The sequence below is a fragment of the Temnothorax longispinosus genome, chromosome 4, assembly GCF_030848805.1.
Source record: "Temnothorax longispinosus isolate EJ_2023e chromosome 4, Tlon_JGU_v1, whole genome shotgun sequence".
NCBI classification, from domain to species: domain Eukaryota; kingdom Metazoa; phylum Arthropoda; class Insecta; order Hymenoptera; family Formicidae; genus Temnothorax; species Temnothorax longispinosus.
Genome location: NC_092361.1, coordinates 16,046,401 through 16,061,499, shown reverse-complemented (window position 1 = coordinate 16,061,499; position 15,099 = coordinate 16,046,401). Strand labels below are relative to the sequence as shown.

The window sequence follows — 15,099 nt, the reverse complement described above, 5'->3', positions numbered from 1 at the left end:
GACGGTAAGTATACGCGCCGTTACATCCCACACGTGTAACTCGCTCGTCTCTCTATTCCGCGAGACGGTTCTCATTGTGAGACGTTTTGATATATCGGAATCGAGACTTTCACGATTCGCCAACCGGCGGTCTGTCGCGACAGGTGGAAGAGTATATCCGAGAACGGAATTACTATATACTAAATGTTTTAAACCGTGAAATTAATATTTTCTCGCGTTTTAAAAGAGAACGACGCCGAAGATCATCCACCTTTGTGTGTCACGTAAACATGTTTCCCCCAAAAACGATACAAACGTTTCCTGGCGTACGTATCGGGACCGACTGCTAAGTGACTCGTCACTTCGAGACGTTTTGTTCTCTTACACGCGAGGCTTCCAAATTTTTTCATGACCTTTAGTAGCATAGATCAAAACAAGAGACATGTAATTTTTCATAGCGCTCTTGAACATCTTGAAGAAAATAAAAACAAGCATTTTTCTAAGCGTGTATCGTTAAAACGGCAATAAGAAGTACGAAGAAGAATACTTTAAATACTTTAAACAATAGTTTTATAGTTTCAAAGCTATTTTATACTTAGAGCTATTTTATTTCTCAGATAAAACATCTTGAAGAAAATAGAAAAAAAATTTTCTAGGCGTGTATCACTAAGACGGTAAAAGATACGATGAAAAAATGGTTTAAACAATAGTTTTATAGCTTCAATTTTACACTCAAAATTTTCAAAAATATTTTTCGAAAATGTTCTGTAATGTATTATTCAATATTCTTTTTCACATTTTCTTTTAAAATCTAGTTTTTTAATTTGTCTTAAAATGTAAGCTTAATTTTTTTCGCAAAATATTTTCCGTAGGTATTTCTCTCGGTACCGCGAGAATATACACGCCGTGTCGAGCCATCACGAAATGCCTTCTGCCTACAGTCGTGGATTTATGAGCTTTTACTTTCACTCGGAATGCTCGATTACGAGCAATAACGTATAATGTATATGTATAAATAAGCGTAAAGCGTGTTATTTATTGTATCGAGATAAGAATGTGCACATGTCGTGTTAAGAGATACGACCACTTAAGCGTAATTCGCGCGGGGCAAAAAACAAAACGTACATTATTGCATCAAAGACGAAATAACAAGGGCAGTAAGAACCAATGGATATTAGCAGTGCGTAAATTATATAAAAGCAGTTGTGTAAGTTGAAACGGTAATTTATATATATTATCAAATCAATTCAAATTTAGCAATTAAGACATTTATATTCTTGAAGACAAGACACACAAAAAAGATTAATTGGTCATAATCTTCTGAAAAAAACTCATCGATCAAAATTTACGAGCGATAATTTTACAAATGAAATAATTAAAGCCACTAAAGTATGTGACCAAGATAAAAAAAAAAGATTGAGAACGTCGAATCATCCAGCTGGAAATTTTACTTTAAGCAATTCTACTAGTTGAATTCAATCGATGGTATAATTTTGTTAACAGATAGAATGATTAATTTTTTATTGTTTGACATATAGGAAAAAAAGATTAGATTGACAACAATAGGACAACAAACTATATATTTAGAAACAATTCTGCCTATTAATCGACGGTTAAATCGTCAAGTAAAATAATACCTTATTAACGTAAATAAATTATTAATTTTTTGTTTGACAAATTTTTGCTTTAAACAATTCTGCCCCTTAATCGACCGTCGCGACGGTTAATTAACTCGTCAAATAATACAATATCTTATTATTAACGTAAATAGTTTATTAATTTTTGTTGTTAACTTAAAAGAACTTAGAAATAGGGACTCAGATTAGGAACAACAAATTATAGCTATAGTTCTCGATGTAAAGGCCATTGCACGTAACAAAGTTTTAGATATTAATCGTAAGGCCGTAAGAAAATAGACCAATCACACTCGATTATTCTTTAAGCGCGAAAAGAATAATCGACTGTGATTGGTCTATTTTCTTACGGCCTTACGATTACAACTAAAACTTTGTTACGTACAATGGCCTTAAGCAATCAAGCTTGAATCAAAATCGCCGGTTAAATTAATCGTTGTTTAATCGAAGTCGCGCTTGAAAATAATCAAAACGTGTCCGCTCTCGAAATTCGATATATCGATTTGTCCCGCGCCGAGCGCGTGTCGACGCGGAGTGGGAACCATCTTTGAACGCACTTCACGTGAGAAGAGAAAACGGCTCAAAATGGCGGCGTACTTGGCAGTTTTCTGTTGTACAAAATAGGTTATCGGGGTGGTGCCTATATGCGACCGACAATTCCGCGGGATCTAACGTGAAGCTAATAGCGCCGCAAGTATTATTATGATCAACTCCAGATAAGACTCGTGTACACGGCGCGTTTTAACCTCCCGTATTATCGCGCGCAACCCGGAAGATAATGGCCGATAATGCCATCGCAGGCGACGACGAGCTCCTGAAAAATATTAAAACGCTCCTCTGGGGCTCGACCGTCAAGGAGGACGTTTTCAAGCGATGGGCGCAAGGTACTGGACCAGCGTTTTGCATCTCGTAGATGCGGCCGCACATCGTAGGCATACAAATTTACAATCACGTCGTGTCACACCGGTTTAATGGCCGATCACTAGAGACAATTTGTAATCATTTCCGCGAAAGATGGCATAAAAAAATCGTTTATCACGCCTTTCTGAATGTCATTCCGCACAAAAAACTGTTGCTCGACAGCACTGTGAAATTGATAAACTTGACAATTTGACCCGGAGTAAAGTTTCAACGTTGGTTACTCATGTACCTCTTATATAATAAATACAGAACATGATATAGTCGAAACGTAATATAGTTAGCGAGAAAAATGTTGTAAATATATTGTCGTATTTCCTATAAATGTGGCTATAACAGTTATCTCTGTTGTAGGCTTCTACTTCAGCATAGATGAACCTACCGCGCTTGTACAGAGAGAGGGCGGACCTTGCGCTGTGATAGCCGCGGTTCAAGCATTTATTTTGAAGCAGTTACTGCTGGAGAGCGACGTCATAACTTGGAAGGCTATCAAGGCCGAAAAATGTGATCAGCTGCTTGTGAAAGCCATGACTGAAATTATAACTCAAGCCGCCGATATTCAGGATCCTAAGTATTCGGTGGTGCACGCCGGTGATTCTAATGGCTTTGTGTCCGGCAAGGACGACACTGACTCGAAGTCAACCGAGTCGACGGTGAATCCAGCCCAAGATATTAGCGAGGGTAATCAAATTAACGAAACGCAAGCCGCGAAACAAGCGTCGTTAGAATCGGAGGTTTTTCATTCTCAATTAAGGTACGTTTTACGTTCGAATATAACGTCCCAACAGAAGAATTATTTCGTTGTTCAACGTTTTTGATATTTTATCTCGATCGTCATTTTCAGGATATTTACCACGAGTAGCATCGATGACGTAGAGGATTTCTTCACGGAACGAATTGGAATGTTAAAAGATCAGTACGGTATACTGCTGCTACTTTACACAGTGATGTGTACAAAAGGAGTTTCGGAAATATGCTTCGAAATGTCGGACCCCACAGAACCCATGATCGATTCCACCTATGGATACGGAAGCCAAAGTTTAATAAATTTAATGCTTACCGGCCGGGCAGTTAGTCACGTCTGGGATCATGATCAAGATATTAGTGGATTAAGTGAGATGGCTTTTCTTTTTCTTTAAATTTAATGACTTTATCGTCTCGATTCTATGTATGTTTTAATGTAGCGCGATACTAGATTGGTCTTTCTGCATTAATACATTACGTTACGTATGTTGCAGAATTACGCGGTATTGATAAACAGAATACGGTGGGATTCCTCACTCTGCTAGAGCATTTACGTTATTGCGAAGTGGGAACATTCTTAAAATCACCGTCGCACCCGATCTGGGTGCTAGGATCGGACACGCATTTAACTGTACTGTTCTCTACGGAGAAACGATTAGTGAGTCCAGAGACGCCGTCGGAACAAGCGCGAAGAATTTTCAAACGCTTTGACCCTGAAGGGAATAACTTTATCGCGGCAAATTTGCTGCAGGACGTATTGGCGGAATTAGGACTGGTAGCTGATGCGGAATAGTATGTACTCGCTTTCTTAGTTCACACGTTATATACATATTGCGTTAATAGGCATATGTAAAGTTATTTATATTGAATTTGATTCTAATTTTGATAGTTGCAGTAAGTTTTATAACAAAATATTCTTACAGTGTCGATATCATGAGGAAGAAACTGGATGGTGAAAATTTAGGGATAATACTTCTCGCGTCGTTTATGGATGAATTCTTTCCCGAGGAACCATGTATGTGCCCAGACATGTTCGTCTTGTATCACTACAATGGTCTACAGCGTAGCAATCCAGAAAACAGAGTGAAATATCACAAGGGACAAGCGGTATTGCTCGAGTGCACTGTAAAATGTATCATGGATAGCAATCCCATGCTAACGGTCCTGCAAACAAAGTGGCCAAGGATTGAGATACAGTGGGACATAGTACGAAATCCTAGTTTAAATTAGAATTTATAAACTGTAATATATATATATGTATACAATGGAGCTGACGCATAGAGTGACCTGACCGAGCGCTTCTATAGGATATCGTTGAGAGGATTACCATTTTAAGATCGTAGTCTAGTCAAATCGGCCATCTTCTGATTTGCATCGGTAAATACCGCGAGGACATTGAATATACCTGCCAATAAGGAATATTAATTGTTTCAACGAAAATATGTAGTATTCGCGTAACGCATGGTCAGTAAAAATCTATTAAGGATATCTACAATTTATGTCGAAGTATTTGCACCACACTGACTATGTCAACGATATTAAAATAATTACTTTTATTGAATATATTGTCAGAAGCGCAATCTAGTTTCAGTATTTCTCAAAAGAGCATTATAACGAAATTTCTCAGCACAATAGAATTTAACGGTGGTCGATTGCAAGTAATTTACAGTGACACAAGGTTATTAAAAGACTTCTGCTTACTTGCGAAGTTAACTTCATAATAAAGATTTTTAATTTTCACGGAAATTAACACGTAATTCTTCGTGGATTCTAATAAAATTCATTTTGTTGCATATTATATAGACGAAATGTTACTAAAGTGTTATAAGGACGTCATTATTTTGAAACTTCCGTTATTATTTTCGCTGTTCTTGCCATAAAAATTATTCGAATCAAAGAAATGTCTTAAAAAGCGCCGTATTTAATAAACCTGTTAAATTCAATTTCACAAGTCTCCTTTCCCGATTAAGGATATAACAAAAAAATCAGGGCTATGGATTAAAAATTGACGCGCAAGATAAAATGTGGCATGCACACTTTCGGAATTTCTACTTAATATATGATAATTTTAATAGATATTTGGTCAATGTTTATTTTATATGACTTTTGCAAAACTGCAGTTACGGTGTTAAATAATAAACTTACTACTTTTGAAAAATAGTTATTGCAATATGATTTCATCGCTTTGTACTAATAATTGAAATCCCACCTGTGGTGAAAATTTTTAAGCGATTTCACAGAGATGATGTAATGTACAGATTCTAATATTTTATTTTTTGATATTACTCAAACATTTCTTTTGAGCATTTATTGACAGTAAAATAGATCGATTTGACATGCTTAGGTACACTTAGGTATCAATTTATTGTTGTATTGACTATTTCGAACATGCGTTTACTGTTTTATTTACACGCATGAATCTCAAATACCGTCTATAAAATTACTAGATACTATCTCTTTAACGCTATTTGCATTATGTGCTATAATGGTATACCCCATTATGTTGTTATAAAAAAAACATTTATTTACTAAATTTTGAATTATATATACATTTTCAATCACTTGCATCATCAGCTTGATTATCGTCTCCGCCGCTACCCACAGAACTTTCAGAATTGGATTCTTCGTCTGAATCTTTAAGAGCTTTCCCTTTACTATTCTTTTTAGGTCTGTGTGTCTCAATGTCTGAACCTTCCTCATCCGAAGAATAAATATTCGATGCTGCTGAAATAAAGCATTTTTCAAATCACAAACGGTCCTAGTGGACAGAATGAATTAATCTAATATAACCTACGCGTAAAAGAATATAAAGATCTTGAAGTTAGAGATAACACATTCTAGTACAACGTAAAAAAATATTAGAGCAACATATTTTGATGTAAAAAACATTAAGATCACGTTTTACAATGTAAAGAATATTAAAACAACACGTTTCAATAGAATGTAAAGAATGTTAAATAACCTTTGGAAGGAATCACGCCCTTTTTATATTTATTTTTTATGGCTGCCAATGAAATTGCACCCTCGTCATCGGAACCATCATCGTGATAAGCATCACCACTGTACGCTCCTGCAGCACGATTAGTATTCCTAATGCCACTGGTACTTTTCTTCGTTTTGTTTTGAACTCGCATAGCCATACGTAGTTTTTCTTCTTCTTTCTACAAAAGAAAAAGTAATTGGAAACATTGGAGTAATAAACAGTTTCAACATGATATGCATGTACAGAAATGATAATGTATACACACCTTTATCATCTCGTATCTGTTCTGGTCTGGGTTCATTCCTACTTGAGAAAGAACTTTAATGCCAGAGGTCTTTTGCGACCTATCGGCCAGAGACATAGTCATCTTCCTGTGCGTGAACGATTCAGTGGAATGCGGCCGGAATGTTAGTTTCGTTCGAAATACTGCTTGACCCTGCAGACCGGTACCTTGGCGAATATAGAGGTGATTGTGATCGCCCTGTAACGGCTGTTTGTACACGTCAAAGATTTCCGAGCCCAAATGTAAGGACATACTTCCGTCCGACCACTTTACGAATCTCGCGTTACTTTGCTTCACCATTTTGCCCTCGTCGTTAAACGATTCCTTCCACCTCAAAGTATTTTCAACCTTGAGTTTCAATCGAGCGCGACCTTCCTCGTCCAGAGTCTCTTCCTCGTCGATTTCATCTTCGTAGGTCTCGTGATCAAACGGCCTTGTTTCGACAGACAGAAAATTCGGCAATTTCACAAAGTGAATCTCGCGTCCCAGATCGGTAGTAATTTTTGGGATTTCTACGTCAATTCGAGTCTCTGGAGGTGGCTCTGGTTCGTCTTCCTTATCTTTATCTTCCTCCTACACAGAGAACGCACAATTTAACATTAAAATATCTATATTTCTTCATGTCAAAATCCGTTTCGCTTTTCTTGCCACACATTACAAATAAGTACATTTCTAAAATCGTAAAAAAAAAAATGAAATAAAGACTTATTCGCTTCTCGTCCCATTAACTTACGTCTTCGATAACGGTTCGATGGCTTGGACCTTCTCCACCGCTCTCAGATCTACCGCGACTATGACTTCTACTCCTACTCCTACTCCTACTCCTGCTTCTACTCCTGCTTCTGCTTTTGCTCCTGCTGCGACTTTTGCTTCTACTCCTGCTTCGACTGCGGCTCCGTTCTTTTTCTTTCTCTTCTTCCTTTTTATCCTTTTCGTCGTCCGTACTAATGTCACTCGCATCACCGAACAGCGCGTCCGCGGTTGGAGCGACGCTATTTTCCTTCTCAGCTGTCTCGTTGTCGGAATCTGAATGTATTACCGGTTTAGTTCGTTTAACAGGCTTTTCGGCATCTGAACCGGAACTGCTACGTTGCCGTTTATTCTTCGACCGTTCTTCCTCGTCGCTCTCGTCGGATTTTGGACTTCGATCTAATCGGAAAAAAGTTTCAATATTAAACAATACAATTAATTAGACAATTAGAAAACATTCTGAATATTGCAACTAATAAAACAGCAGCACAAACCTCTCTGCTTGAAGGATTTGTTCGATTCATTGTCGCTCTTATCGTTTTTGGGACTCTTAGATCCAGATCTCTTGTCGTCAGACTTGTCAGAACCTTCTCTCTTTGTCGATTCGTCAAACTTCCTCGAGGACGCGGAAGAATTCGATCGCCTTTCCGCCGGGCTCGCGGAACCCGCTGACTTATTGCTTCTCTGAGAAGATACGCTTCGAGATCTGCGACTTTTCGGGGAATCGTAACCGGAGGCGTTGGACGCGGGGGAAGCCGGAGTCTTGGACTTTCTCTCTACCGACCTAGACCTCGAGCTGATGGGTGACTTCGGACTCGAGGAGCGCACGCTGCCGCGCGGGGATTGCGAGCGCGAGCGCGATCGCGGTGACTTTCGCGAATCCGCCGAGCTGCGAGAGACCGCCGATTTCGGAGTACCGCTCCTGGACCGCGGCGAACCAGACTTGCCGCTTCTGGACCTGGACCTCGGTGACCTAGAGGGGGATTTCCCGCTTCTGGACCTCGGTGACCTGGAGACGGATTTCCCGCTTCTGGACCTCGGTGACCTGGAGGCGGATTTCCCGCTTCTGGACCTCGGTGACCTGGAGGCGGATTTCCCGCTTCTGGACCTCGGTGACCTTGAGGCGGATTTCTCGCTCCTGGACCTCGGTGACCTGGAGGCGGCTGATTTCTCGCTCCGGACAGAGCCGACGCTCGAGCGTCTCGAGCCGGACCCAGCCGGCGACGGGGACCGACTCTCCGACTTACGACTGCCGTCCAGCTTGTTCGACCCGACTGGACTGCGGCTGGTGGATCTCGAGGCGCGGCTGCCGCTGGCGTTCGACGCGGGTGAGGCCGGTGCGCCGTTCTCGTCCTCGGAGTGCTCGCTCCTGACATTGCTCGACGTCCGCACCGGCGCCTGCGACGCTCGGCTACCGCTGCGGCTCGATCTCGAGGACGCGGACGCGTTATCGGACTCCGAGCCTGAAAAACATAATCGCGAGATCAGAGCACCGTCCGTGGTGATGAGGTATAACCTCTCGAGTAAGAATATCGTTAAACAAATCGGTTTTGTTTAATACTGTAAATACAGAATGATATACCGATATTTTTCCAGAGTAATCCGCGAAGGAACGGTATAAATGATGTATTCGTTGATGTTACGTACCAGAATCGCCGCTGGAATCGCGTAAGGTTTCTCGTACCGGTGACATGTTTACCATGTGTTTGAGGTTCGCAACGAAACTGTTTTAAAACAGCTTCGAGCTGCTTGGAGAGAAACGGCTCGCACAAGATTCAGCAGCGCATACTGCACAGAAAGAAACGATACCGCAGCTAATCACCTTTCCTTATTTTTATTTTTGTGTTAACTTTTTTTTATTTTTAGGAAAAACAAGAGGCTAAGTGACGTGTCCCTTTGAACTTCCAATTCTTCCAAATCTTCGATCTTTTCTCTTTTTCTTTTAAACGGTTATTATTGTACCTATTTCATTTTAAGTGCAGAGAGTGCAGCAACGAGCGAGAAATCACAAATCGATGTTACACTTTTTTTTATGAATTTTGGAACACGCATCGTTATTGTAAATGATAAATGTATATAGCGTATATATATAAATTGTTACTTATATACAAGTATAATTAATATAATTGATTATAATTTTACATTCAAAACAATATATAAATAAATAATTAGAGATTATATTATTACATATTTCAGTCATAAACATAGATTTTCAGATACATAATTATTAAATGTTTTATTAATAAAATTCTAATCAGATAGGGAAAAAAGGATATACATAAATATATAAAATTTTTTAAATAACATAATTTATATTTGTAATAACATAAATACGTCTGTGCTAAGACCGTTTATATGTATATATAATAATAATCGTAAACATTTTGCAGCATTGCACGATTTATAAATTGTATACTAAAACAAACACGCGCTATTGCATATTATTTCAACAAAGGTTTATAACATTTGATTAGCTTTGGAACAATATAAACATTTTTGAAACTCTCCAGTTGAATTACAATTAATTCGATATTTTATAATGCCCAACAAATATATCAATCATTTCTCGCATTTTTTCATTGTAGGATCGAATTTTTATCAGTCATCTTTCAAATTGATTTAATATGCTGTTAAAGAATTCTGCTTGTGTGTTTAATAAAAATAGAATAAATTATTTAAAAAAGTGTATCGAAGTAGATACTGATTTGAATAACAAGTATCTTTTGACAAGTATCAGAGAATTTCACCATCAACTCGGGAAATTTATATATTAGAATCTGGCTAGAATTAAATACTGAATCTTTTACTTTATACATTAAAATAATGAACTCAATACGGATTACAATCCTATTAATACGTTCTCTGCAATTCATATCACAAGATGGATAAAAAAAATTGAATAATTTTTAAGCGAGAAGCAATTCGGCATAATGTATACGTATATAATGATTTAGATTTAAAAGATCCATAATAGATGAAATACAGAGGCAGTAAAGTAGTTGAAGTCAACAAAATAGCTAATTGAAAGAATTAAAATTATCCGAACATATTCTTGTCAAATTGCTTCTTTCTTTCTTGCTGAACGCTATATACTTAATCACAGATGTTCTCAAAAGTCGCTAGAAAGGCATATACTAATAATCAGCCGTGCGATAACAGTCCAAGTGTAAAATATATATCGTCAGTCACCTACTACAAATTTATTCGTAGTTTCTCAATTGAAAAAAGCGTCATCATGAAATAAATTGGACCCGCGAATCTATGAAATTATCTACATGTACGTATGATATTCATTCCATCTATGCTATCTATGTAATCGTACTTAGCAAGTACTAAGCTTTCATTTTGCTCGTTATAAATAATTGAGTATTCAGAATGGCTGTCCTAATAATATTCCACAATACTATAGTTTGAAAAGCTGAAGAGGCAATTGTACGCATATTACATTGTTTTCTTTTTATAGACAATTTTTATCAATTTTTTAAATATATTTATAATATACATGTTTGTTTTGAGAGAATGGAAATTAACGAAGAAAAGAACCATTTCTTATACATATTTTCACTCAAATCGAGTAAATAAAGATTAAACCTTCATTTACTCTGCACAGCAATCGTTCATTATGTAATTTGAAATTTATGCATGGAATTAACGGCTAGAGACTAGGGCTGATGATTTGCTTCGAAGCTTCGAAGACACCTTAAACTTCGAACTTGTGAAAAATAACAGCCCTATTAGAGACCAAGTATGTGTGTTGTGTGGACTTGAAATATGATTTACTCTGAGTGTATAAAGATGCCTTATATGTAATTTTATAACAAATTCCCATTATACACCCAAAGACAATTATACATGTGTAAATATAATATACATCTATCTACAACACACAAAACTCCTATTTTTAGTTTACACGTTTTATCTATTATGCTTGCAGTTCTTGTAGCTTCTTACACGAAGGTGTTTCGAGATTTTTAGCTTTCATGAATAGATCTTGATCTCCCAAATTACGGGCTTTCCACATTATACCTTCCCCTATTAGAAAACAAATTTGAAATATCTTGAGAATTTTTACAAAGACATTTATGTTAACCATATTATAGCAGCATTGATGAAAAACATAATGGACATATTGGAAGAGATAAAAGAAACAAATACATACTGTAATTCCTTTCTCTGGCGCAGCTTTGCCTCAAATTACTCACGTACTCCTCTTCAATTGAAATTTCTAGCCTACGTAAACTCCCTTGATATTCACTATGAAAGTTCTCTTTAACATAATATTGAACTTTCAAAACTTGAGTTGTTCTGGCCACAGAATATTTCCTGCAAATGAGGAAGAAATCAATACGTATCTCATCCTGCGAAAATCTTTATTGACATTAGAATAATTACACAGTACAACAAATTTTCAAAAATTTCTCAAGTTTTTTGACCGAGGATGTATATATGCTATACTGGAATGCAAACTCTACTCTAGAAGCGAGATGAATTTTGTTTCCAATCCGACCTTTTTTATTGCTGTACTTTTCGAGAATAACGGAATATCATTGACCGCAATCAAAAGTTCGCTAAACAGACACAGAAATGGAAACAAAGCAACCCATCCTTTTCTTCTTGGTGCCTGGACGTTAGCAGGGGAGCTCGCATTCCGGGACACGTGGAACTTTTCGAAATGGATTCCGATCGGAATTGTTTAGTTGTTTCCTACATTTCTATTGTGTTTTCTAGGGAAAACAGAATAATTTCGATCGGAATTCATTCCGAAAAGTTCCGTAATACGTGCCCAGGAGATTGAGCTGAATTTTCCCCAGTTAAAAAACTTGAAAAATTATGGGACGCGTTGTACAGTGTTACTCGTGAGTTATACTTACGAACTCGAGTGCAGACTGTATACCGGGTCGGATATGAAAAAACTGCTCATCATGGTTAACAATATTAATAACAGAACTGGCAACAGCTGAAGAAATGACGTATATCCATTCGCTTGCTGAAAAATATTGTTGGATTTAAAAAAAAAGAAAGAAAAAAAGAACAGTACTTTGAAATTGGGCTTAACGCTTTTCTGCTCTACCTGATTATGAGCATGTTGCGCTTGTGCCTCTGACTGCCGCATCCATCTCCCACCTGGTCGACGCATATAGAATTCTTGTTGCGGGAAGCCGACGCCGAAGAACATGTTGAATAACTCTTCGGCTGTGATATCGGCTATAGAGATATTATAGATTATATTTTGATACACGAGAGAATTTGTACGATATTCTCACGACACACGTCTCCACTTTCAACACTCTCTCTCTTACCTTCAAATCCACGGGTATAGTTATAATGTGTATGGCCTTGGCGGGTGTGCACGTTCTGCATTCGTTCTTCTTCAGGACCGTACGTGTCGTACTGTTTCCGTTTCTCCGTGTCAGTAAGAATAGCAACCGCATTACCAATAGCTGCATAAAAGATTTCTCACATAAATGCAAGTAAATTCGCAATAGCAAACCTAATTTCACTTTCTTCCACTATCGACATACCCTTAAAAGCTTCGGCGGCGCCTGGCGCCTTATTCTTGTCAGGATGTAATTGAAGCGCCAATTTCTTGTAAGCCTTCTTAATGTCGCTGTCCGCAGCGTCTTTGCTGACTCCCAAAATCTCGTAATAATCCTTGCATTTTTTAATCCTACAATAACCAAACAAAAAGAAACATATTTATCCAAGATAATTAAATAAATAAAATACAAATTGATAACAGCATTGTATTCTCAAGTAATCAAAACAACCTCCAAACACCTACCTCTTCACGTGCTCCAGCTGCTCTTTCGAATATTCAGAGTTACTATGGGAATGTGTTCCGTCTTTGGCTACATTTTGTCGCTTTCTAACGTTAGGCTCAGCCGACTCCGATTTCTGATTCTGCTTGGTGAGTACCGTCACATCCGCCAGCAAGTCTATAAATACAAATTATTTGATTCCTGTAACCATCAGTACTCTGACTAAGAGAAGAAAGGTGCGTTCTCGTAAAATGTAAGCCTGAAAGCCTTTTATTCCGCCTGAGTATACGTGGCTAATGCAAAGTCAACAAAAGAAACCAAGATTCGACGCTGTGCTTCAAACGGAGTGGAGAGAGATCGCGAGCTGACACGTACCCTCGGCTCTTTTCGTCGGATAGAGCTTCTGGGCCTTGCGGGCAAACTTCTCGGCTTCCTCGTACTTTCTCTCCCGCATAAACCGATCCGCGAGCTCCATGCACCGCTCCGCCTCGTCCTTGTTGCTGTCCATCTCGTCCGTCGCCGCGAGAGGTGCCACGACTGCCACGAGAGACCCACGAGAGTTTACCCAGTCAACGGAATTCGGACGCGATCACGCGGTGACGGGGCAGAATGGTAAATAACGCGAGGCGTGAACACACTGAACCCTCTGCCTCCGACACTCCACCACGGTAATTCGGTTATTACGTCACGAGCATCGTCACGACAGCTGACAATGAACGGCTGAACGCAGACGACGCGAGATACGGCAGCAGGACGGGCGCCATCAAGCAATCGCCAATTGCCCGCTAATAACGATCACGCGAACATACTGGTCGCTGTGCGTCCAGGAAGGATTTCCAGGCGATTTACGGGATGATCGATATGTTCGGGAAATTCGAAGATTCCGCGAGCAATCGGCAATCTGAAATCGGGATGTCGTACTTGTTGAACGCGGATTGGCTATCGAGCCCAATCGAGCCAAGCCAAGGGTCGACAGGAGTAACACTACCGACCTCTGTCGGGTTGCTTAGCTGCGAGTCCGTATTTTATTTATTATAAATTTTTTAAGAGCTAAAATGGAAAATCCGGCTATGTACCGGGTTGCGGCTGATCTTACTGATTAAAACAAGCATAAGTTTAATGAGATTCGTTAATTAATTTGGCTAAAATTTTGGAAAAACCGTTTCTAAGCAGCTTTTCAGGCGTAAGGCAATTCTCACGTAAGGTGGCGTAAGACGCTACGGCAATGTTCGTGCCCCGGCCCTTACGCGGAAAATATCACTCCATGTGACCGCAGCCTAAGGGCCGGGGCACAAACATTGCCGTAGCGTCTTACGCCACCTTTACGTGAGAATTGCCTTACGCCAAACGTACGGCAACGCAAATAGAAAAACGTAAAGGCCATCGCACACAAAATTGCATAGGCTGCATAAGCATAGCATAAGACCGCTGGACCAATGAGCATCCAGCATAAAGTCGCTATATTGATTTACATAAGATGCTCATTGGTCCAGCGGTCTTATGCTATGCTTATGCAGCCTATGCAATTTTGTGTGCGATGGCCTTAACGTAACATATCATACGTTACATGCGTTACGTTACTTTTCTATGTGCGTTGCCGTACGTTTGGCTTACGTGTGGCGTAAGGCAATTCTCACGTAAGGTGGCGTCTATTATAAGACGCTGCGGCAATGTTCGTGCCCCGGCCCTTACGCGGAAAAAATGGCCCATGTGAACTAAGGACATTCAATTCCGCGTAACAGAAAACGCGGAATGTCTCTGATTGGTTACGCGAAACGCGTTACGCGGAAAATATCACTCCATGTGACCGTAGCCTTTTATGCGGGGTCTACAATGGGAATCGCAAAGTCGTGAGTCGCAAGATTCGAAAAAATAATAAAATTTAATTTAAATTTTAAAATTTATTTAAAATTTTATTATCAGAATTAAAATTTATTTTTGGAAAATTTATTTTCATTTTTTTTCCAAAATCCGGCTATGTAGCGGGTTGCGGCTGATCTTACTGATTAAAACGAGCATAAGTTTAATGAGATTCATTAATTAATTTGG

The 15,099-nt window shown here is 38.9% G+C and overlaps 3 protein-coding genes and 1 long non-coding RNA gene across 6 annotated transcripts; 2 read left to right on the top strand and 2 right to left on the bottom strand.

Moving 5' to 3' along the window:
* The first annotated feature begins 2,157 nt into the window (after positions 1-2,157).
* Positions 2,158-5,435, top strand: LOC139811844 (ubiquitin carboxyl-terminal hydrolase MINDY-3 homolog). Of its 2 annotated transcripts, none has more exons than XM_071776267.1 (5): positions 2,158-2,541; positions 2,886-3,285; positions 3,376-3,644; positions 3,770-4,067; positions 4,199-5,435. In XM_071776267.1, exons 1-5 carry the CDS (start codon positions 2,487-2,489, stop codon positions 4,503-4,505), a joined length of 1,329 nt encoding a protein of 442 aa, XP_071632368.1. In that variant the 5' UTR covers positions 2,158-2,486; the 3' UTR covers positions 4,506-5,435. The 2 variants fall into 2 exon arrangements, with proteins under 2 accessions (XP_071632368.1, XP_071632367.1); XM_071776266.1 differs by having other exon boundaries at positions 2,159-2,497.
* Positions 4,492-9,357, bottom strand: Atu (Another transcription unit). 2 transcript variants are annotated; one of them, XM_071776262.1, is made up of 7 exons: positions 8,939-9,357; positions 7,786-8,754; positions 7,275-7,690; positions 6,524-7,114; positions 6,238-6,436; positions 5,826-5,999; positions 4,492-4,680 (listed from the first exon to the last, which is right to left on the bottom strand). In XM_071776262.1, the coding sequence occupies exons 1-6, from the start codon at positions 8,991-8,993 to the stop codon at positions 5,830-5,832; spliced, it is 2,400 nt and encodes a 799-aa protein (XP_071632363.1). In that variant the 5' UTR covers positions 8,994-9,357; the 3' UTR covers positions 4,492-4,680; positions 5,826-5,829. The 2 variants fall into 2 exon arrangements, with proteins under 2 accessions (XP_071632363.1, XP_071632364.1); XM_071776263.1 differs by having other exon boundaries at positions 5,826-5,996.
* Positions 8,673-9,469, top strand: LOC139811848 (uncharacterized). Its single transcript, XR_011731757.1, has 2 exons — positions 8,673-8,814; positions 8,888-9,469. It is a non-coding gene; the product is annotated as an uncharacterized lncRNA (long non-coding RNA).
* Positions 9,470-9,578: 109 nt separating this feature from the next.
* Positions 9,579-14,001, bottom strand: LOC139811846 (dnaJ homolog subfamily B member 12-like). The gene is made up of 8 exons (XM_071776270.1): positions 13,426-14,001; positions 13,074-13,227; positions 12,814-12,959; positions 12,592-12,732; positions 12,363-12,496; positions 12,163-12,278; positions 11,451-11,614; positions 9,579-11,323 (listed from the first exon to the last, which is right to left on the bottom strand). Exons 1-8 carry the CDS (start codon positions 13,556-13,558, stop codon positions 11,214-11,216), a joined length of 1,098 nt encoding a protein of 365 aa, XP_071632371.1. The 5' UTR covers positions 13,559-14,001; the 3' UTR covers positions 9,579-11,213.
* Between the last annotated feature and the right edge of the window lie 1,098 nt (positions 14,002-15,099).